Raw genomic sequence first — 24,913 nt, forward strand, 5'->3', positions numbered from 1 at the left:
AGCAAGATGCAAGACCGCTACTTGGCGGTAAATTACATCTGCTGTCATTGTCGAAAATGTGACCAACACCATAGTCGCGCGTAGGCAAGTGTGCTGGATTTCTGGCCATACGAATGACATACTTCCGTGCATTATTGACCTTATTATGGAGGTGAAAAACTGGGCGGTCAATCTCATTCCTATCGTTTATTTCAAATGTGTTCAAATTTTTATTTATATGCCAGGAGAATCTACTGTAATCTAAGAACGTTCTCCGACGGAAAAGATGGCTCTTGAAAACGAACCCAGGAAAGATTAAAAATGATCGGTTTATGATCAGAATAAGTACATCGAAAATCTACAGCCTATTTCCAATCATTCGACAGGGTCAGGAATGGAATGAATAAAGCCCCCATATAGCGGTGAAAATAGGAATTGTGCCGGCAGCCGAAACCTGTCGCACTCCTCTGGGGCAATGATTAATGGATGACAAATGAAATTATATTGGACAGTGTTGTTGGAGTGATTGATGACAGGGAAAACCGGAGTATCCGGAGAAAAACCTGTCCCGCCTTTGTTTTGTACAGCACGAATGTCACATGGAGAGACTGGGGTTTGAACCATGGAACCCAGCTGTGAGAGGCCGGCGCGCTGCCGCCTGAGCAACGGAGGCTCTTTATAAATACATTATGAACAGTAAAATCAATTGGTCTCACCTCCTTTTACACCCCAGCGCCGTTAAGTTTATTTAGCCAACCCCCCCCCCCCCAAAAAAACTAAAATATGGCGTGTTTCTTTATGTTAAAGGAGATTCCAAGCACTAATGTTCACGTCTATTACCTTCAGTTTTGAGATTAAAATAATTCCCTTTTTTCCCCACTTTCACACCACTCCCCCCCTCCCTAAGTAAATTTCCGGCAAAAAGTACTTGTTTCTTTAATAGTAAAGGATCTTCTAAATACCAATTATCACGACTGTAACTCTGTAACTGCTTCAGTTTTTAATTTATGTGTCCTCATGAAAGGAATTCATCTCTTTTTCACTCCCGTCCCCAAAACGCATTTTTCTTTGTTTTTAAAGGAGATCCAAATACCAATTTTCATGTCTGTAGGCCCTAACAACTTTAGTTTTTAATAGATGTAAGTATTCTCATACAATTAAGTCAATGTTTCAATTCTTTCTCCTCCCCCCCCCCCCCCCCATTGGATTTTCCGAGAATACGCGTTTCTTTACTTTTAAAGCAGATTCCAAATATCAAATTTCACATCTGTAACATCTTCATTTTTGAGATAATAGTAGCCTAATTAAAAGAATTCAACACCCTTTTCAGTCGCTTTACCCCCCCCCCTCCACCAAAGGGGTATTTCTGAAAACTAAAAATACACGTTCCTTTATTTTTAATAGAGATAAAAAAATACATTTTTCACTTCTGTAACATGTTCAGTTTTTTTTTTTTTTTGAGATATACTGTATAAATTCTTATTTTAAAATTTCACCCCCTTTTTAGTTCCCCTTAAGAGGAGTTTCCAAAAACAAATCACCTATGTTTCTTTACATTTACAGGAGATTCCAAATACCACTTTTTACGTCTGTATCATTCTATGTTTCTCAGATATTCTGTAGATATAGTCTTTCAAAAAATTCACCCCAATATGTCACTCCTGTTTAACAGCCATTAATTGGAATTACAAAAAAAAAAAAAAAAGTGTTTATTTTGAAAGGAGATCCCACATACAAATTTTCAGTTCTATAATATCTTCAGTTTCTGAGAGATATGTATCATTAAAGGCATTCAACACATTATTCACCCTTTTACACCCCTCCTATTCGGATTTACAGAAAACAAAAAATACGTGTTCTTTATTTTTAAAGGAGATTCTAAATATCAATTTTTACATGTGCAAACTTTTTAAAGTTTTGAAATATAGATACACTCATTTTAAAAATTCATGCCCCTTTTCCCCCTCCCATTAATTGGATTTTCCAAAACAAAAAAAATACGTGTTTCTTTATTTTTAAAAGAGATCAAAAGTACCAATTTTCAGGTGTGTAATATCTACAGTTTCTGAGATGTAAGTACCGGTATCCTGATTAAAGGCATTCAACCCCTTTTTCACCCTTTTAAACCCGTCCTATTGGGATTTTCTGAAAGAAAAAAAAAAAAAAAAAAAAAAAAGTATTTCTTTATTTTTAATGATGATTCTAAATACTAATTTTTACATCTGTAAACTTTCAAAGTTTTGAGATATAGATGCACTCATTTGAAAAATTCACCCCCTTTTCACCCCCCGATTAATTGAATTTTCCAAAAACAAAAAAAAAAATACGTGTTTCCTTATTTTTAAAGGAGATCCAAAACACCAATTTTCAGGTTTATAATATCTTGAGTTTCTGAGATATAAGTATCCTCATTAAATGCATTCAACCCCTTTTTCACCCCATTCCACCCCTCCGATTGGGATTTTCCGAAAACAAAAAAATACGTGTTTGCTTATTCTTAATGAAGATTCTAAATACCAATTTACATCTGTAAACTTTCAAAGTTTTGAGATATAGAAACACTCATTTTAAAAATTCACCCCCCTTTTCCCCCCTCCAATTAATAGGATTTTCCAAAAACAAAAAAATACGTGTTTCTTTATTTTTAAAAGAGATCAAAAGTACCAATTTTCAGGTCTGTAATATCTACAGTTTCTGAGATATAAGTACCGGTATCCTGATTAAAGGCATTCAACCCCTTTTTCACCCGTCCTATTGGGATTTTCTGAAAACCAAAAAATACATGTTTCCTTATTTCAAGGAAGACTCTAAATACCAATTTTTACATTTGTAAACTTTTAAAGTTTTGAGATATAGATACACTCATTTTAAAATTTCACCCCCCCCCCCCCTTTTTTACCCCCTTAGCATCGGAATATCCAAATATCCTCTCGTAACGAGCACCTACATCTTAATATGAATGTATCCCCAAAATTTCATTTCTTTATGTCCAGTAGTTTTGGCTCGGCGATGATGAATCAGTCAGTCAGTCAGGACAAGCTATTTTATATATATAGATTATGTGGGTACTGCTAACTTTCTACAGAACAATATACAGTACTTACTTAAACTAATTCTGCCACCAAAGAGAGAGCCCTTGTCAAATGCATCCTTCCATTTAAAAGGTATCTGGACTTCATGGGCAGGAATTTTTCCTTCCAAAGCACACAGCTGATCATAATAACTGGAAAAAAGATAAAAAATAGGAGGTATGATTCAATAACAAGATCCAAAAGAATTTATTTTCTTAAGCACTTTCAAATTTTTGTAACATAAAGGTACATATCATGTTGCTTGCTTGGCTTTCTGTATGTCTTAAAAAATAATTTTGGTGGTTATAAGTGAGCCTGGAAATGTGGTGGTTGCTCTACATTATCTTAACCATTTCAAGAAATAAATAAGATGTCCTCTTCAACAGAAAATCTTCCAGTGAATACGAGATGTAAAATCTTAATCATGCCATCAAGTTAGGTTGGAGAAATCTGCTAAGCTAGTGCCATATACTCGAACGGATAATGTAATCACATCTCCCGAAAAGTAGTACATCCATTGGTATTACGTGACCATGATCAAATCAATCCCTACCCCAGTCCAAAATTTTACCACAAGTGTTGTGTGCAATGTATGTAAAGCAAGTGGTCGATACAATCAGATTAACACTTCCTGAGTAGTATCTGCTGGATAGAAACTTTAAAAATTCATGCATAAAACACGCATGGCAGATATCAGATGTATTTTGGAGTGTAGTTCCTCTGCTGTGTCCCATATTTCATTATTTCAACAGTTTGTGAATTGTTACGCATCACCAGTGTTGCTTTATGGTGTAAAAGAATGGGCACTAAAGGTTTTGTAAATGAACCAAACACAGGCATTTGAAAGGCAGATGTATTGCAGAATTTTCAAGATTCCATTACTATTCAACACAAACAGTGAGGTACACTGCCGTGCCAAAAACCAATGTGAAGACCTAACCTTTGCAAAACAGGAAAGCAGCCTATTTTGGTCACATCATCTGAAATAACAAATACAGCCTGATGCGACTAATCGTAGATAGTGAAATAAAAGTGAAATGTGGACATCAGAGAAGATTATCCTGACTATTGAACTTCTAACAGTGGTTCGACTTCCATAATGCAGCAACTCTGATAAAGGAAAAATAAAACAGGGAAAATTACTCTATGATGGCTGCCAACCTTCAGTAAGCAGCGGAAAAAGAGGAGGAAGTAGATCAAAGAATGGTTATATCCTGGTCTTAATATTAACTTGGGGTTGAACACAGATGCAAGGACACCTGTAGATGGCAGCAATTGCTACTACTGAGATTCTTATTAATCTTTACTCTTTTAATTACTGTAGTTTATTTTTTACATGTTCAATATTTTATTTCAAACTCTCAGTAAAAATTCAACAAAAGATAGTGCTGGAATTCAATTAATTGAAGTAGTAGTATAGACAACTTACTGTGAAGACATTAGCTTCCTTGGTGTTCATCAATGTAAATGCACACAGCATTGGCTTACATCCAATATTTGTCGGCATAACATCAGTTAATTTGGGTATACTACATTCGTGAAAAAACGTGCAGTGCAGTGTACTGACATACTACAGATGTGACTTTTCTTCTTCACCAGTAATTTATTGTGTTACCTACACTGCTCACAAAACGTAGTAAAATAAATTTGTTCTGTTATACATACTCTTTAACCCTCAGTTTTATAATTATCCTTGCTAATGCTAATATTTATCAAAGTTTAAGAGTTCTTTCATCTCCTAATATGTACGTAAAATGTTGCTTGAGTTTAGATATGAAAATACTCTTTTTTTGAGGCAAGAAAGGACAAAAACTGACATCAATGGCAACATATCGAATGAGTGCTGTACCATTGCCCTCTAGTATACCTCTCAGCCTCCCCACTTCAATCTGCTTGCGTGCTTCTTTGCGAACATCACGTAGAGACTATTCTGGCCTCTGTGGCAGTAGCAGCGTGCAGTAGACTTGCGCTGGAGGCACATTAGGAACAACGAGAAAGAGATAATAAACACTGTGTTGAGTGTCGTTTCTTTATGTAGTTTATTGAGATTGTGTTCAGTTGTGATATTGGCAGAAGTACGGAAGATTTATTTCATCATAAGAAGGTATGTAATGACAGTAATTAATTAATTAAAAGGAATTACAAGATATGATGGAATCTCTCGCACCATTCGAGTTTCACGCACCCTTTTCGTCTAATTTTCTACTTCACAGAAGACTATCATGCCATATTAGTTTTAATTAGTTAGTGCTCATGATCATGCCATAGGCTTCATTAACTAGGCATATGAATGTCTTATTGCAGGTTTCAACCTATTAATAGCAATGGTATATCACTACGTGTCTTGCCGCATAAGCCAGTGTAGTAAAGTGAGAGGAGTATCATTTAAAAAATTTCCCAACCTAACTGATCTTGGAGAACAATGGCTTAAAGCAATATCAATATCAGACTTCAGACTCAATTTAAATTTTATATCTTCTGTGGGATGCAGCCTTCATTTTCGTGAACGACTATCGACCTGGATTGAAAATTAAGAAACTAACGATGACGCCTGTTGTTTAAAGGGGCCAAACATCTAAGGTCATCGGCCCATTGAGAAACTGCAGGATGCAGCTGTTCCCGCTGTTCTCCATTCTCATCCATCTTACTAGGTTCCTCACCTAGGTGTACTAACCACAGGGACTCGCACTATCCCGTGGTGTTCCTCATATAGTGGGTACTAATCACAGGCAACGCAAACCCACGGTGCCACTCATATAGCGGTACAACTCACAGGCTATGCCCAGACCCGCAGTGTTGCTCACATGGGTACGACGCACAGGTACTGGAAACCCCCAGGCCAACCTCTTTACTGCTACTAATCACAAACCTATTTCCTACCTAATTTAGTGGTACTACTCACAAGTACAGGCAACCCATGGTGTTCCCCGCATGATGGTATGAATCAAAAGTAGTTTCATGGTTCTAATTCATCCCTTGGTTGCCCCTTTTAGTCGCCTCTCATGACAGGCAGGGGAAACCGTGGGTGTATTATTCATCTGCGTCCCCCACCCACAGGGGGTAAAGAGAGAGAAAAAAGAAGAAAGGAGGGATCCGTCACTTCGAAAAATGAAGTAACGGACAAAGAAAGGCAAGGGCCATGAACGGCATGAAAATGAAAGACTCCCTAGGCCTCGAATGCTCTAATACCGTTGGGTTCGGAAAAGAACAAGAGTTGGCCAAGGGAGATCGGATAGGATAGACGAAAGTGAGGAGTCTGGCACAAGTGGAAGCAATGCGAAGACTCAGCTAAGGGCCCAGTGGTTGCCAATCCACACTTCCAAGTTGAGATCCCCATGGGCCCCTTTTAGTCACCTCTTACGACAGGCAGGGGATACCACGGGTGTATTCTACACGTGCATTCCCCACCCGCAGGGGGTAGTGTGTTTAGTCCGCGAGAGGTATTTTATTTACCTCAAGTCCGTCGGCAAGCCGGTTAGGACCCCCCTATCCGCCACATGGGAGTATCACCTCTCCCCCTGCTACGCCAGCGTAGTAGGTTCGTGGCCTTGTGAAAGAGAGATTAACCCTAGAATCTCAATGTTTGAATGAGACTGAAAGAATATCTTCTTTGACAGTGGATGAAATGGCAATAAAACAATAGTAATATGGCAAAAAGCTACAAACTTCCTTTGGTCACAAGACCACATCTGTTCCAGATAATACTATATCGAAAATTAAGAATGTCAAGAATATGAGCGAATCTGAAATTCTCACCAATAATTTGCTATGTTTTATAATAGCAGGGTTATGCACAAAGTACAGACTGCCAGCCGAGTACTTCTTTACCAAACAGAGCTCAGGCAAGGAACTGTATAATTTGACACATTTTTAGAGAAGACACTACACTATAAGTGGCTCTACTGTGAAGAATTTATATGAATCGCAAGTAAATCAAGTGGTAAAACCTGTTCGATTTCCGACTCGAAAACATGTAATCCCGAACAACATAGAAAAAATGAATATGAAACGAGTGAAGGACATATTTTCTACAACAATAATAACAGCTCTGGAATATCTCCAAAACATACCGGACATCCCAAGGCCCACTAGTTCCAAGACTGCATAGCGACCACATACTTCATAACGTATAGCGTCCTGAGCTACATTTGACGGGAAAAAAGATCAAATTTCACTTTTTTTGGTCTCTATGGATGTTCAATAGGAATATCAATTTGACAAAAAAATCATTTCATCCCTTAACAGTCAGGAGGGTATGTATCACCAGTGATACATCTGCACGGTATGGAGATAAAATATCCTAACATGGATGATATATCAACTTTCATTAGAATATTTTAATTTTGTATTTTACGATAAGACATTTCCTTTCTCATGTCTAGGTCCCGTTTGAACTGGACACTTTTGGGCAGGCGGCTGACCATTATGGTCCCAGTAGCCAATATGAATTTGTGGGTAAGGAGGCTCTCAAGAAGCACCGGAGAGGTAAAATACCTGTCCATGAAAACTGATGAACCAGGGGGGAGTAAATCAGAGTTTTAACACTATCCTTCCATCTAAATCAATTTTGTCAGGGAGGGGTGATTTTTCAGAGATTATTTCCCCTCCTTTATCCTGGTACATCAGAAAATCAAGAGGCAGAGCAGTTGGTGTTTTGATTCTGTCCAGGAGTGGCCGAACTTTCCAAAAGCTGTCCTGCTGTTTAGTCTCATTAGATACTGCATTGCCATCAACTATTTTTAGCGCATTCCTAATTAAATAAAATCTGTCACTTGAGATATTATCTGCAATTAAGGGGTAACGAGTCTTTCACTCCCAACACATCCTTATTCGTGGAAAACCCAACAAGGATACTACAACTGCAGAATCCAAGTACTTGAAGATTTAACAATGTTATTTGCTTTTACGTCCCATTAACTACTCTTTTACAGTTTTCGAGGACGCCGAGGTGCCGGAATTTAGTCCCGCATGAGTTCTTTTACGTGCCAGTAAATCTACCGACACGAGGCTGACGTATTTGAGCACCTTCAAATACCACCGGACTGAGCCAGGATCGAACCTGCCAACTTGATTTTCCCCCCAGTACAGTCCAATGATTTTCCAGTTACTGCCACCTCCCTGATATTCATGTACTCTGACATATCTTCAAACAGTGATGGCTAAACATATTTGGTGAAGTACTCAAACTTTTTTTTTAAAGTTTTTTTTTTTTTAGGATGTTGTCCAATTGGGTAGTCTGGTGGTGCCTGAGGATTTCCAATAGGGGGGTGGTTGGAAACTAATAAAAAAAGAAAGAAAAGTGATTTCATCACCCAGATAAGTAGATTTGTGAATAAATTTAATAACTGAACGTAAATTTATCTTGTGCAATTTTATGCAACCAGCCTGAACCTCTGACATGAGTACTTCACATAGGAATTTCAGGATCATCCTCCGAGTCCGAGGGAGAACTAGCATTGTCATCGTGCACTGTACTCAATAAACAACTTAAGAGTTCATCATCAATGCCATCGTCATCTGGACCTTGCTCTGCGACTGAAGAATTTGGGTTAATTTGGTCTAAAAGCTCCAATATCTCACTATCTTTCAATCCTGCAGCAAAAATGTGTAAAATAATATCAAAGGAAAATCTATTTATGATGAAAATTACCGTACCAAATCATACTTTTAAAAGAGAAACCTTCTACATAACATGGGAAATCATTTTCATAACGCTTTGACACTAAATATGCCCTCAGTATTGATCATTACTGTTCATTTCTGCATTGCTGGGGAGCCTCCGTGGCTCAGGCGGCAGAGCGTCGGCTTCTCACTGCTGGATACCATGGTTCAAATCCTGGTTACTCCAAGTGGGATTTGTGTTGGACAAAGTGGAAGCAGGCCAGGTTTTCCTCCAGGTACTCCGGTTTTCCCTGTCATCTTTCATTCCAGCAACACTCTCTATTATAATTTCATAGCATCTATCACCTTGGGAGTGGCAACCCCATTGTACTAATAGCCTATACAGTATATGATTCATTACATCCCTGACCTGGTCAAAGACTGGAAAACCAGTTGTAGGTTTTCATTTTCTGCATTGCTGATTTGTAATGGTAGCTACCAGATGTATCATACATGATACACTGAAAATAGTCACAAATTTCAAATTCCCCAGATCAGATATGACTATGCAAATAATTTCACATGAAAATATATCCATCTGCTGTAGTACACATAATAAAAATGGAAATGAAATCCAATATGATTATAAATACCTCTTGTTGTGCCAGCCATGACTAACACCTCTTCCACGACTGTAGTTAGAGACTTCCCACCACCTCTGTGTTCAACAAAGCAACTACAAACAATGGATATCTCACAGCGCATGCCTTGCTCCACACGTTATACCCGGCATTTCATCAATAGCACGCACCGTTACAGAGACAAATTTAACAACCAAGTATATCATATATGATACATCAGGATGCCAGAGGATAAAAATAATTCAGAAATGGTTCAATATCTATGATGTTAGCAGTTACAGCCCTAACAAGGTCAAATTTTTAATAATAATAGTATTGCAACCAAATGGTCATGATATATACACTTAAATACACTTAGATAATGATAATATGCATTCAATGCTTGCAAAACATGGTCAGTTATTTACACAATTGTGTCAAGCTTCCTTTTCTACGGACACGTTCTATAGCATGGTATATGCCGCATCGTTGGTCACAGAAGACACACACGCAACCCGGACCTGGCTTGTGAAATTCCATGGTTCTGCACACCTTATGGTGGAACCCATGTACGGCAAACCTGGTCACTGTATGCCTCAGGTCATATCCACCACGCGTCCAGTCCCTGTTTAACATCGCATCAGTTAAATAAAACTCGTCCCATATCATGGCCCTCTTTGCTTGCAGTTCATGTAGCAGCTCTCTGTAACTCCTTGTCACTGATAGTAGTAATCTAATTCTTATGTCTTCAATGAAGTACGTCTCCTTTGCCAGAACGTATACTAGCCTTGATAATGTATATTTAGAAATGCACAGAACTCTCTTTAAGAATCTAGCCTTCAAACTTTCCAGCTCTTGCAGTTGTTTTTTTGAGAGGTGTTCCCATATTAGTTCTAGACCATATATGGCTGTTGGAACAACTTTCGTATTAAACAGAGCCATGGCTGTCTCCAAAGATAGCTGTGAAAGGTGTTTAATATCACTAATGCTTCGTATAGCTGTGATGATTCTCTCCTGTAGGTGTATTGTGAATGTCGTTCCTGTTACCTGTATTGTAATCCCTAGATATTTGTAATGGTTACTAATTCGTAATTTTTGAACTTTACACAGGATATAATAGTCTTTAGATAATTTTCCTCCCCTCCTAAAAACAACCAATTCTGTTTTGTTCGCATTAAGGTCCATTTTATTATCTTCTGCCCATTCCACGATTAAGTCCATGGCAACTTGTAGTTCCTCTTTACTCTCAGACGCAATAGCCATGTCGTCCGCATACACGTACGCGTTAACCTTCCGTGTTTGCTTCTTAATCTCTTTTATTGCATCCTGTGTGAAGATGTTAAACAGCAGAGGACTTGGTGGATCCCCCTGTAATACCCCGCTTGTCTGCCGAATCCATCTTGATGTGCAGAGATTGTCGCTTATTTGAATATAGTTCTCCGCAAGTATATTAGAAATTAGTCTAGTGAGCCAGGTAAGACCAATGATTTCCTCTAGTTTTCTAACAAGTTTCTGTCTATCTACTGTATCAAAAGCCTTGGAGTAGTCAATAAATATTACAAACATTTTGTCGTGCTTTTCTCTGGTTGTTTCGTGAATCTCTTGGAGAAGGCATTCCACTGCCATCAGAGTCGATCTCCCGGCTCTAAATCCGAACTGCTTGTCAGGAAGAAGCGGGTCTGCTATTCTATTGATTCTCTGGGTTATCAGTTTGGTAAGAATCTTAAAAGCTGCTGATTCAAGAGCCACTCCGCGATATGATTCTGGTTTGTTTACTTCTCCTTTCCCTTTGTATAGCATCTTGACTGATTTGCTCCATACATTTGGGATGTTTCCTGTTTCCAGACACTTGTTCATCAGTTCTAGCCATACTGTTTCTAGGTAAGGAAGAGATGTCTTCAGAAATTCGTTGTAGAGGCCATCTGAGTCTGCCGCCTTGTTAGATTTTGCGCTTGAGATCGCTTTCCTTACTTCTTCCTGAGTGAATGGACTGCATGGTTTAACTTCTACTTCTATTGTAAGTGTTAAGCCCCGTTTACATAGTATATTTTTCATGTACCCCTCCCAGATCTCCATTGGTATGTCTGCTGGGAATCTTGGTTGGCGCGGGCGTACTGCTTTGTACGGGTTTTCCTTGATTTCCTTCATTAGTGTCTGATAATGAGCTTCTATGTAACTGGCTTTCTTATCCTTCAAAAGAGTTTTGTATGTCTTTCTAGCGGCTTGATATTCTGCTAGGTGGACGACGTCCATACTTTGTCTGGCTACTCGCATTTTCTTCAAAGTTGTCTGTCTTACTTTGAAGCACTCACTGTCGAACCATTCTTTGGCTTTGCGATTACCATTCCACGATTCGGTCGCTTCTTTTATGTAGTCCTCTAGCAGAGGTGCCGCTTCATCGATCTTTCCTGCTCTGATTTCTTGGAGCATATGCTCAGTTTCATATGAATTTTCCTGTAGTAGAGATAAATTTAGACATCTCTTTAGTTTCGTTTCATTACTATGTCTTGTCTCTATAGCTGGATTACAGTACGCATTTGTGATCACTGGAATGTGCTTTCTTATTAATGCACCATCAGTACTTGTGAGAAGATTTTGGGACTGCACTTCAACACAGATGATGACAGGCATCTCTGGCTGGAGTATGAGATGTTGGTATATCTTGAGGATGTAAAGGAAGCATGCTGTAAGCAAGGAGCAAGTTTTATCAGCAATGAAACGAGGTTCTTCGGCTGACTACACGTTCTAAAGTTCTCTGTATCCAATATTACTGTCATCAGGCTTTCATTTTGTACTAACTAGAGTATTTAACAGCGATTCCCTAGAAATACCCTACTGCATTTCGAAGAGAATTTCAGACAACAATGGCATGCTGGATTCAAGGGCTGTAGTACTTGCCCTAAACAGAATTCTGAATAATACCAATATAATGGTCCGTTATTGACAGGAATTCCCTTGAAACGGTGAAATCAACATAAAACTAAGAACGTTCGGTTTTGGTCCACCCATTCAATAAACATCACTTTACAAGTGAAAAACTATTTAATTAAAAAACACGTTAAATATTAGGGACATGTTTCGTCTCTGTCTGAGACTTCATCAGCCATAAAATCACGTGGTAGATTACAAAACTCACTGTTCAGAAATTGAAACAAATGGAAGAACCCAATGCCTTCTCAAGGACTCTTTGAGAAACGCAAAAGATATATATATATATATATATTTAGATTTACACAAAATGACCTCACTTCTTGCAAAAACTTTTGTTGTCTTCATTATTAAAATTGAAATAAAACTTGAAATATGACATGCCTGCCCTAACGTCTCGTACGGAATACAATGTTCATTGTTGCTGTGCATATTTAAAACGGAAGTTCCTTTATGAACCGTTGAGAAAACACTCGAGAAAAATTTACACATATTTAATGAGGTAGTTTAACACTTCTTGCAAACAATCTTTCTGCAATGTTAAATACGAACGACCTTACTTGAAAATGTTGCAAGCATTGTTGGAATCTGGTGGTTTCAGTGTGTTGACTGGGGAGATCGAAATTCTGGCCTCGGAAATAGGATTGGTACAAATGCACATCAGAACATTTTAAAAAACTTTCAACTTGTATGGAATTCTTTTAAACTCAGCTATTCTGGTAGAAGAAATCTGAAGCCTTATGAGATCGCCTGTCGTATGGCAAAGATCAGCACTGCATGACCACGCGAAAAAGCGTGGCGAGAAGCAAGTCAGAGCGAGGCTCAGTCATAAACCAGCTATAGGGAGTTTCATCCAATTTGATGACCTTGTCTTAAAAAAAAAATTTAAAAAAAAATCCTAAGATTTAAGCCATGAATATGGTAGTCATGCAGCGCTGATCTTTGCCATACGACAGGGGATCTCATAAGGCTTCAGATTTCTTCTACTAGAATAGCTCAATTTGAAAGAATTCCTTACAACTTAATTTTTTTTTAAATGTTCTGATGTGGATTTGTACCAATCCTATTTCCGAGGTCAGAATTTCGATCTCCCCAGTCAACACACTGAAACTACCAGATTCCAACAATGCTTGCAACATTTTCAAGTAAGGTCGTTCATGTTTAACATTGCAGAAAGATTGTTTACAAGAAGTGTTAAACTACCTCATTAAATATGTGTAAATTTTTCTCCAGTGTTTTCATAACAGTTCATAAAGGAACTTCCGTTTTAAATATGGACAGCAACAATGGACATTGTATTCCACACGAGACGTTATGGCAGGCATGTCATATTTCAAGTTTTATTCCAATGTTAATAATGAAGACAACAAAAGTTTTTGCAAGAAGTGAGGTCATTTTGTGTAAATAATCTACATATACATATCTATCTTTTGCATTTCTCAAATAGTCCTTAACCCCTTCAGTCCTGATTTTTTCTGTTTAGAAAGAAAAATTATTTCTGAATGGATTTTGATTTTAGGTCATACTGGGGGTGTACTTACAAAATTTGGTTGATGAGAGACCTCCCGTTACAAAAATATATCATGTACAGCATACTGTACATTTGGTATCAAGTGTTGCTGAATCCTAAACTTTTACCTTGGGATGGCAACCTTCTTAGGACAGGATTTGGAGGTATACAATGTTTCTACTGTACTAAATGGCAAGCCATACATTCCTATAGAACTGAAATTATCTATTTCTGAGATATTTTCATTGTTTACAGGTAATTATTTACAAATATTTATATTTTGTTCACATGTTACCGACAAAGAAATGCTTCATAACAATTCACATTCATTTCATTGCTTATGAAATGCTGCAAAGCAGTTCCTGTTCGTATTTATACAAAGATGTACTCCATAATGTGTGATCACTGGGTGCAATTAATCTTCTTGCATCGAGTAGGTTCTTTATTGCCATCATGCTCTGGTAAGTGATCAACACTATCCGTCCGCACTTCCCTCTGTGGTCTCGTCTCAGTTGTTTGTTTTTTATTAGTTGAAGGTGATCTTACAGGGCTTGTAGATAGCCTTCCTCTTTTGATACCCTTGAATTGGTTATCAACCTTCACAAAAGCTTCAGCTACCCTAAGCCTGAAATCTAACAAATCCATTATCTCCTTCTGTGCCAACCGAGCATTTCTAGCATTTGGCTGTACTCCATCACTCAGAGAAAACAAATACTTATGCACTTCAGAAAGACGTGACATACAAGCCAATCAAACCTGAGGAAAGTAATTAAAGTGTTATTTGGTTTGCACATTGTTATGGGAGCAGAATATCAGGCCTCTGTGTCAGGAAAATATCTTCAACAGAAAGTTCAGCATCTCCAGAAGTACCAATAGTATATCCATTGCCACTTGCCTCGGTTGGGCTGCTTACAGATATTATCTCAACATCAGCTCCTGAAACATGAAAATAAAGCTATATTTTAATAATTATTAGCTAAAAATTTGGGCAACTTAGTTTGCCATAAGAGTACTGGAGTTTCATAATGTGTAATAATATTGAATGTGATAACGTACCAATGCGCTGTATTTGTGGCTGGTTTGTGGTTCATCCTCATCATCACTGGCTAGTTCCTCCACATCAGACACATCTCCATTCTCCAACAACTTCAAAATCATATCAACGTCGCTTGTGTTAATTTTCATCCTTGATGTGCCTGAATTTCAACAAAAATATATTTTAGGGAACTCAGAGAACAAAAACAAAGTTCCTTTTTACATTTCTAAGAGACAATCTAGAGTATACAACACTTAATCTTCTTCTATATTACTAGAAACTACCAGGTATATAAATAAAACTTTGTGAAATATAATGAACTCAGTCACACTATTTGCAACACTTGAGACCCCATGTACAGTATACTGTACATGCTAATATACATGGATGTTATGAGTCAAGGGATATGAAAGACTAACTATAATTAGTATGCATATTCTATTCAAACCTTTATCTTTAACCCCCAAACAGAACTTTACCCTAAACAGAATAAAATGTTAAAAATAAAGAATAAAATTTTCCCACTTACCTCCACTAACAGCATGCTTGTCTGCCATGTTTGTTTTTTACCTTCATAATTCACCAATGTGTTAGTAGATGTCACTTCAACCAATTGAGAAACAAAGACAAAGCATAGAAGTCTCTAGCAAGATAGAGAGCTCCTCTATTCACTAATAATTCTTGGTGCTATAAGCTAATGAATTTGATGTACAGTATACTGTACACCTGGACTGAAAGGGTTAAAAAGGCATTGGGTTCTTCCATTTGTTTCAATTTATGAATAATGAGTTTTGTAATCTACCACTTGATTTTATGGCTGATGAAGTCTCAGAGAAGATACGTGTCTTTAATATTTAATATGTTTTTTAATTAAATAGTTTCTCACTTGTAAAGTGATGTGTATTGATTGGGTGAACCAAAACCTAACATTGTTTTTAAGTTTTAACTGTATCAATATAGATCTATACGATGAAGTTCAGAAATCAACATACTCATGAGATGAATGTTATTAGCTGTGTCAAGTCATCTAAGTCATTCCCATTGGAAGTGATCCCTAAGATTCCAGAAACAGTGACAGAAATCCTGCAAAATTTTCAGAAGCCCCAGTGTACGTATAGTCACTTCACAAAATGTATTTACTGTTGGTTATTAGATAATAGTATTACAAATAATAACCATACTGTTGTTATGGAGTAAACCTAATACCCTTATTTCTTTTACAGCTCTGGAGGTTGTGTGTATTAAACGTGCATTGCTTGCTTTCCTCAGTGGTTTTGTTGTGAAGTAAATAAGAAAAGAAGTAACTTGTGAATTATGCCGTAGCCTAATTCAACAAGAAACATGCAATTCTCCACTAATGGACATTATTTTTAAGCAAGATCGGTGTAATTTGTTCTATGCATCAGAACGTTTGGTGTGCGTTATAAATATTGTAAATAATTTTGCGTGCGAAGCTGCAAAATTTATTAATACAGGAGCTTGTACGACTAATTACTGCAGTGCTCCCTGTTTTAAAGAGTTCGGAGGTTTTAAAGTGCAGCTCAAATGACAGTTAAAGTCATGCTGAGAAAGTAGGTCAGGTAATCTGCAAAACATTGGAGATGAAGTGACTGAACGTTTCGAGAGGGTGAAATATTTAAACAGCAAGCCGATCAACGGGAAAATCATCAGAATGTAACAGCTGTGGTAACTGCATACCGCTCATTCTGAATACCGCATGCTAGCAGCGCAACGGTGGAGAAAATTAGTACGTCTTGATGTTCGCAGTTATTCATAAAGTGGGGAGGCAGTATGTATACTAGAGGGTGATGGCTGTACAATAGGATGCTCTAACTTGGTGGTTATGAAAACAGATGACGCTGTAGAATCTAAAGTTGAGCTTGAACGTGAAAGTGATAAGAGATGATGGTGATATTCTGAAGGGATTGTGTGATGAACATGAAGTGCAAGAAAGAGCAATGGCAGATGACAATCATGCAGCTGGCAATGTGAGAATGCAAGAGAAAGTGATTTAGATATACCACTCATATTCAAAATCTCTTAAAACTCCAGCAAGGGCAAACTAATGATGAAACTAATCTGAAAGTTCTGTGTACACTTTGTAAATAAGGTATGCATCTTTTTCAAATTCCAACTGAACCACTGGGAGTGAGGTGGTTACGTAAAACGTGGTTACGTAAAACAACTCCTCTCATATTCAAAGCATGTTTGCTTTAATAAATCAGGTAATTCATACATGGTGTCAGAATGGCATAAGGAAGCTGTAGAGAAGCAAGAATTTCTTGATGACGAGAGATAAAAAGAGACTTAATGTATGGACAAATGGATACTTGTGAAAGTCAACTGAAAACAATAGAAATTTGTCAGCAATCACAAGTACGTCATTGTTCCGTGCAGAAAATCATCTTCCACTGAGAGGACATAGAAGAAAAGTCTGTATTTAACAGGCTTTGAAATTTAGGGAGAAGTTCAGGAACAATCTGGATAATGATCTTGATAAGAGACCTAAAAGTATCTCATCTCATAGAATGATCTAAGACACATTTTTATCAGATGTTCTGTGCACAGAGCTAATAAAAGACATTCATTTAGATCAAAATGCAGTGCTCTCTATGTTAGCTAATTAAGGAATGGACATTTCAGAAAGTGAACAAATGTCATTAGCAACATGATTCCTCCATAAACAAATAAAAAAGATAAACAAGGAATTCCTAGGATTTGTGCCACTGTAAAATCTTGATGCAGCATATCTTGCAGGTAGTCATCACTAATCTTGTAGCCTGGGGTCTCAACATAACTATTCTTATCAAGGAATTGTATGAGTTCAGTCTTTGTAAAGTATTTTTTCCCTTATGTCAGTCACAGATTAAATTTAGTAATAAATAATTTAAAGAGAGTTGCAGATGTGAGAACAATATAGGCACAGTAAAGGAAGTAGGCTAAATTTTTCAGAAAATATTCTGAGGTGAAATTATTATTGGGCTTCAAAAAGCTGTATGATACCAGGTGGACAGAAAAATACAAAAGTACTGAGAAAATTTAGAGCTAATTGTTAGACCTAGGGGACTTTATAGCCATTCTTTGGAAGGTAGTATTAGAATAAGGACATAAGGCTTACCTACTTCAATTCTGCAGTATGCATACCAAGCTTTGTCATAAAATAAAAAGTAGCAAAACACTCAACGAAGCTGGAGCCTGTATCTCAGAAACTACAGTCTAATGATAATTATCTGGAACGATATTTACTATTCAGACAAACTGACAGGAATAGAGCAGGGGAAATAATTAGAGAGATAGTATGTGAAGCCTACACAACTGCAGAATCTCTTGATGTGGAAAATACTATACTTAAATACTGCCAAGGCAATACGAAACCAGAAGATAAAATTAATTAGTAGAAAGATTTTTTTTTTAAAGAATTTAGCTTAAATATGCCTAATAAAACAAGAGTCCAAATCAACAGAGCAAACTACACATCAGAGACCATCACTGAATACTATAGAAGGGCTATATTTATCCCCAAAAGACAAGGAGGCAGCATTCAAAATGATTCCTTACAGTCTAAAAAGGTACAACACACAACCCTAGAAGATTTCAAGAAAATGTCAGATTATAAAAGTGGTTATAGTAACATTCTGCACAATACTGATGAAAGATCCCAAACTTTGTATAATACATGTATAATAATACATTTGGAATACTGAAAAAATGCCCGAAGAGTGGAATATGGCGATAATACTCCCTTTACATAAAAAATGTGATAGATCAGATCCCAACAATTATCGGGAGATATCATTGCTGGATATCACTTACAAAATCTTTTCAAAGTTATTATACATGAGAATTCAAGAACAACTTGACTGTGAACTTGGAGAATACCAAGGAGGCTTTCGTCCAGGGAGAAGATGTCCAGATCAAATTATCAGTTTAAAGTGGATTATGAAGCATCATAGGGTTAGAAACAAAAAGTTATCACTTTTGTTGATTTTAAAAAGGCGTATGATAGTATCCATCGTGAGTCATTATTGAATATCCTAACAGAATTTGGTTTACATCCAAAACTTATTCGCCTTATTGGAATTACCCTTAAGAACACTAAATCTAAAGTCAGATTTAGAAATGAACTCGCAAAGCCATTTGACATTAATACTGGACTTCGGCAGGGAGATGGACTCTCACCATTATTGTTTAATTGTGTGTTGGAAAAAATCATGCGGGAATGGAATAAGATGTGTCAACCTAACATCAAGATTGGCAGAAAAATAAGACTCAATTGTTTAGCATTCGCTGATGATCTTGCACTACTTGCTAATGATATAAAAGAAGCTAAATTGCAAATAGAAGAACTTGATAACATAGCAAGAAAAGTTGGATTGCAAATTTCATATGAAAAAACAGAAATAATGCCAACCTTCCCTGTTACAGCACCAACCATTACCTTAGCCAATACCAAACAAATTAAAATTGAGAATAAGTTTAAATATCTTGGTGAAATTATAACTTGGAACACCAATGAAAAATCATCAATAGAAAGCAGAACATTTAAGTTAAAAAAAAGCACAACGAATCATATGGCCAACGTACAAGAAAAAATATCTTTCAATGCTCAGCTTAAACATTACTGTTCCGTCATTAAACCTGAAGCGACTTATGCTTGTGAAACACTATTTAAATTGAACACCAAAGCAACAACTGATACACTGCAAAAGGTTGACAGAAGGATACTCAGAACAATCGTCAATAAAAAAACGTCAGGTGGATGGACAATGGACATTATTGCCTAATGCAGTGGTTTATAGGGAAAGTGAATCTATAATAGATACAATGACAAAAAGAAGAATTGCCTTTTTCCGTCATCTTTCTAGATTAAATGATAATAGGATAATAAAACAACTATTTAATTACTTTTGGAAAAGTAAAACAAAAAAATAATTGGTTTAAAGAAGTTCAGAATGATTTAGAAGAGCTGAATATTACAATGAAGCAAATTGAAAATAGAAAAAAAAAAAAAGATTCTCAAGAACAAACAAATAAGATTGTCATTAAAAACTGTACAACACAAACAATATGTCATACCTAATGAAGAAAGGCCAGCCAGATCAGCCAGAATGAAGAGGTTTTGGGAAAGGAAGAAGATGATGCAAGCTAAATCTTCAGTTAATTCTTTGTTAACGTAAATGTATTGGGGTTTGATTTAAGTGCTCCAATGTGGGCGTAAACTATGTAAATAAATAACATGCAAATCTATGTTAAATGAAGAGATTGGTAATACGGACTTACTTGCTATTCTTGGAGGATAATTTTTCTTCCATCCACTGAAAGCTTTGACACTAGCCATCACTTTATCCTGCACTACCATATGTTTACAGTAGAATGAACATTCAGATAAATTATGTGTAATGATGGCGATTATTATATTAATTTTCTTTAAATATTTATCTATCGTAACTAATCATATACATCCTTTTATTTATACATTTTAGCACCCTTCAGAGAGTAAAAACATGGCAAGGAGCACCATGGGAGATGACCATCTTTCCTCTCTATGCAAGCTGTTCAATCACTAAATGTATAGGACAGGGAAACATTCTGGCATAAAGAGACTGATATCTACGATCAAGAGCAAAGGCGACTGTAATTTTTGTTTCATGTTCATAATAAACTACCCGAAAAAAAAATTAGTCACCCCAGTGCGCACGCACAGATGGATCGATAAGCCTGTACACATGGCGCAAAGAATGAGTCCTGTGCTCGAACGCACACGCACTGCCTCTGCGCGAGCGTATGACAGTAGCGATGAGTGAGACATTGATGTTTTAAGCAGACAGTGTATGTCAACATGGGTAGATGGAAGGATGTGACAGAGTGGCAAAAAGGAGCAATCATGATTGGTCGTGCCCACAATCGTACAGTGCGTGAAGTTTGCTGGATTTGTTGATATTTCACAACAGACTGTTCAACGTGTCTACAAGCAGTGGAGTAGGCCTACTACACGTGACCACAAAACAAGTCAGAATTGTGGTTGGAAAAAGATCCTGACAGAGAGAGAGACCGGAGACGCGTTTCACGGTTCGTGAATCAAATACTCTTCCAAACCCAACAGAAATTGTTGCAGTCAGTGAATGAACGTCCATTCCAACCTGTTAGTGCAACAGGAACGGCATTTGAAACCGGTCACCTCGCAAGAGGCCATTGCTCACACAGGCAAATATGCAGCACGTCATCAATGGGCTAGAAATCACTGAACGTGGACAGTAGCTGACTGGCGGAACAATGTGCTCTGACGAATCAAGATTTTGCCTGTATGCCAATGACGCATGTCGTCGAGTGCACCGAAGGCCAAATGAAGCATTTCATCCTGGATGTGAGCAAGGTCGAGTTCAAGCCTGAGGCAGATCTGTAATGTTTTGGGGGTGTTTATCATCTAATGGATTGGGCCCGTTCACTGAGGTGACCACTAACATACACCAGCATGTTTGTTTGAACATTTTCAGTGATGAGGTGTTGGCATTCAGTCAACATCTGCATGATGAGTATGCCATTGATATCCGATTTTTTCAAGATGACAACAACAAAGTTCATCAGGCTGGACGCATATGTGACTGATTTTATAAACACTCCCCCACCCTATTATATCTCTATTGGCCTGCAAAATCACCTGACTTGAACCCCCATTGAAAATCTGTGGCATCACAAGTAAACTTAGATTAAATCCAAATAACACAGTGCACTCGTTCGATGTTGCGATTGTGTACACTGACATTCCCACACCTGAAACCATTGACCTAGTTAAGGACAGCCTAAACAAACAGTCTTTTGAGTGGACTTGAGGTGGAGGAGTTTTTACATATTCTGGGGTTCGTTCTCAATAGTAGTAGTTTTACATTTGGCAGCATGGTTTGTCCGCAGAAGGGACTCCCTGTGGGATCCCCTATTTCTGGAATTTTGGCGGAGGTTTGTATGGACAATCTAGAACAAGCCAGGATGCTCAGTGGTTCACCGGGTGTATTCCATTGGTTGAGATACATGGATGGCATTTCGCCATTGAAATGGCTTATGGCTTTTAGTGCCGGGAGTGTCCGAGGACAAGTTCGGCTTGCCAGATGCAGGTCTTTCTATTTGACTCCCATAGGCGACCTGCACGTCGTGATGAGGATGAAATGAATGATGAAGACGACACATACACCCAGTCCCCGTGCCAGCAAAATTAACCAACGATGGTTCAAATTCCCGAACCTGCCGGGAATCGAACCCGGGACCCCTGTGGCCAAAGGCCAGCAAGCTAACCATTTAGCCAAGGAGCCGGACATTTCGCCATTGCTGATCGGCATATCACTGACAATGCAGCCCTCCTTGGTGGGTTGAATGCTCGTGAATCCTACATGGGGTTCACAGTTGGATATGAACGGATGGATCTTTAAATTTTCTGGATCTTGAAATTGGGAGAGGCGACAACCATCTGGGGTATGATATCTTCGGAAGGCCCACCCGGACATCCAGTATGATCGGACGGGATTAGCTGCGCCCTGGCTTTCGCAGGGGGGCCACTTTCTATAGTGTAATGTATGGAGCCTTGAATATTCCTATATCCGGGAAGGCTTGTAGGAGAGATTGGCACCACCCGCAGTTTGGCACGTCTTGGTGGGTTTGATAGCAGGTTCGTTGGCGGAGTTCTCAATGGGATGGAGAATAAACCCACCACCACGCTTGAAGGACGGAAGAGGGAGAATACCGATTTTATCACCTTCGCTTTTGACAACAATAGCCTGTACCAGGTCTCAAGCATTTTTGAAGAGCGAAGCCTCAATGTCGCCTTTGGAACTAGCAGCACTGCTTCTAAACTTTTCTATAGCATGGGCACACTTGACAAGTCTGACAAGCATTTGCAGTCGGGGGTCTGAAGGTTGGCATGTGGCCGGTGCAATGCCGGCTGTATTGGGCGTACTGGGAGAGGCTTTCGGGTCCGCTGCAGGGAGCATTTTAGTGCAACTAGGTACACACAGGGGATTTTCTGCTGTGAGTGGGCACAAGAGGAATCACAAGTCACTCATTCTCCACTGTAGATGGAGATCTGGATATCCTACATATGGCCAGGAGGGGAGCTTTGTTAAACATTTTACAAAATGTTTATGTGGGCCTCGAATAGGGATTCAATCCCATCCATGGTCTTAGTGAGGTCTAGGAGGGGACAATCATCCTGGCTGACACAATCGGGAGAGATCTTGAGCGGGACTCAATTGAGTCTGGTTCCGTCCTTCTATGCTTCCACTCACTCTCCCTCCCCTCACCTGCCGCTTCCCCCCCACCCAACACATCAGAATGGTTGCAGGTCAGTGTGAAAGTCAACACAAACCCAACCTGATCTATACAAGCACAAGGCTGGAGGAAAGAGGACGCGAGTAATATTTTGCGACTCTTTATAATATCTTATTTCTACTTCATTTTTGTTCTCATACTCTGCTTTTTGTTTCCACTTTTAGATCCTAGTTATACTTGTATTCTATGTGAAGAAATGTAACGGATGTTTCAAAACTTCACTTAGTTTCCAGAAGTATGACAACATAACATCTAACAGTCTTCACAATTTTAAAGTATTTCCTCCAGCCAACCAATAATTGTATTAAATATGGTTGGACCCACAATTACAACTAAATTCATCCAAATTTTTGAAGCTATGTACATTGCATTTGTTGAGTGTATTTTGTATGTATCACTGTTTTTTTGTATGTCTTCATTGTTATTTTAGCTGTTGATGACCTCTAGGGTAGAGCGAAACATGTCCTTTTTAGACAGACCATTTATCTAATGGCAAACGTGTATTGAATAGGTGGACTTTATACAATAATTAAATTCTTTTAGAATTTTATCTTAGACAATGTTTCTCATGCATGATAGGGCTTCATTGCACTTCAGTTTGCATGCACACCAGTTTTCGGACACCACCTTACCACGACAGCGGATTGGGCCGAGGTACAGAGCATTGACCTTCCCAGTCTCCTGATCTTTTTCACTGGACTTTTAACCATTGGGACACATTAAAAGTGAGGTGTATGCTACTTTGGATAACTAAATCAATTGTTTGGTTTCCATTCTATCAGAATTTTTATGACAAAAATGCTTCTACAAAAAAAGGGCACAATTTTTTTAAATTACATTTATTTCCTACTATTCTTTGCATACCAGATTCAATGCTCGCTTTTTAAAAATACAAAATATTATGTCAGAGAGTATTATAAAAATTTAAAGACTTAAACACCAGTGTACACAGAGGATTAAATTCTTTATGATTACTTTATCTCAAAACACCATAACGGTCAATGTGCCCTTTTTTAGTATACCGCCTCAATACATCAAAGAAAATTGATAAAAGAAAATACACTTGGGTCTCTGTGACCCGACACAAGTAATTACGGGTTACCAGGAGAAAAACCTGTCCCGCCTCTGCTTTGTCCAGCAGAAATCTCACATGGAGTGACTGGGATCTAAATAATAATTTAATTAAACTTAACACTAAACCACAACTGAGGATCTTCTGGGAATTAAGTATCTAGGCATGCGACTTAGTTGTGTTGTAACTTTATAAAACTGCTAACAGTAGGTTTTAAATCCTGCAAAATAATCACTGCATATAAACAAGCTGAACGCATCAACAGGGGCAAGCCTAACAAGCCTGCTCGAGAAAGCAGTCTTAGAGAGCCCATCCTGGTGGGGGAAGCAAGCCTTACAGGCTTCACTCCTTATTTCTGGTTGTAGAGAACTAACCAGCCGAGTTCTATTCTGTACTTTCTCACATGACGCAAGCCTAGCGTAGTTAGTAAGTAACCAGACAAGCCCAGCTGATCCTCAAACCAGTTCCTGCTCATCTCTAGATAGATCACGAAGTACTGCAGACAAGAGCATCTGGACAATGTGAAGGGTATGCATGCATGTATAACATTTACTTTAATGCCTGTACTCATGAAGTAGTGTACTTTGGAGTGAAATACAGTAGGCTACATGATATTTTAGTATAGTATAGGATCAATAGCCTGTCCTCATGGCCATGTTCACTAAGGCGTGTTGCGTTGATGTTTCATGTGCGAGCAGTTGAATCACATGTGTCATAATAGCAGAGCAGCTGGATAAGCTTAAATAAAAAAAGTACCATCCCGATTCCTTTTTCATCCCA

At 38.1% G+C, this 24,913-nt stretch overlaps 1 protein-coding gene across 3 annotated transcripts in view; it reads right to left on the minus strand.

Moving 5' to 3' along the window:
* Positions 1-24,913, minus strand: part of ALiX (programmed cell death 6-interacting protein-like protein AliX) — a 275,620-nt gene that overhangs the window by 249,022 nt on the left and 1,685 nt on the right. For all 3 annotated transcript variants that reach the window (XM_067158494.2, XM_067158486.2, XM_067158479.2), the window contains exon 2: positions 3,084-3,202. In XM_067158494.2, coding sequence (XP_067014595.1) covers positions 3,084-3,202 — 119 coding nt within the window. The remainder of the gene's footprint in view (positions 1-3,083; positions 3,203-24,913) is intronic.

Source organism: Anabrus simplex, chromosome 1 (genome assembly GCF_040414725.1).
Source record: "Anabrus simplex isolate iqAnaSimp1 chromosome 1, ASM4041472v1, whole genome shotgun sequence".
NCBI lineage: Eukaryota > Metazoa > Arthropoda > Insecta > Orthoptera > Tettigoniidae > Anabrus > Anabrus simplex.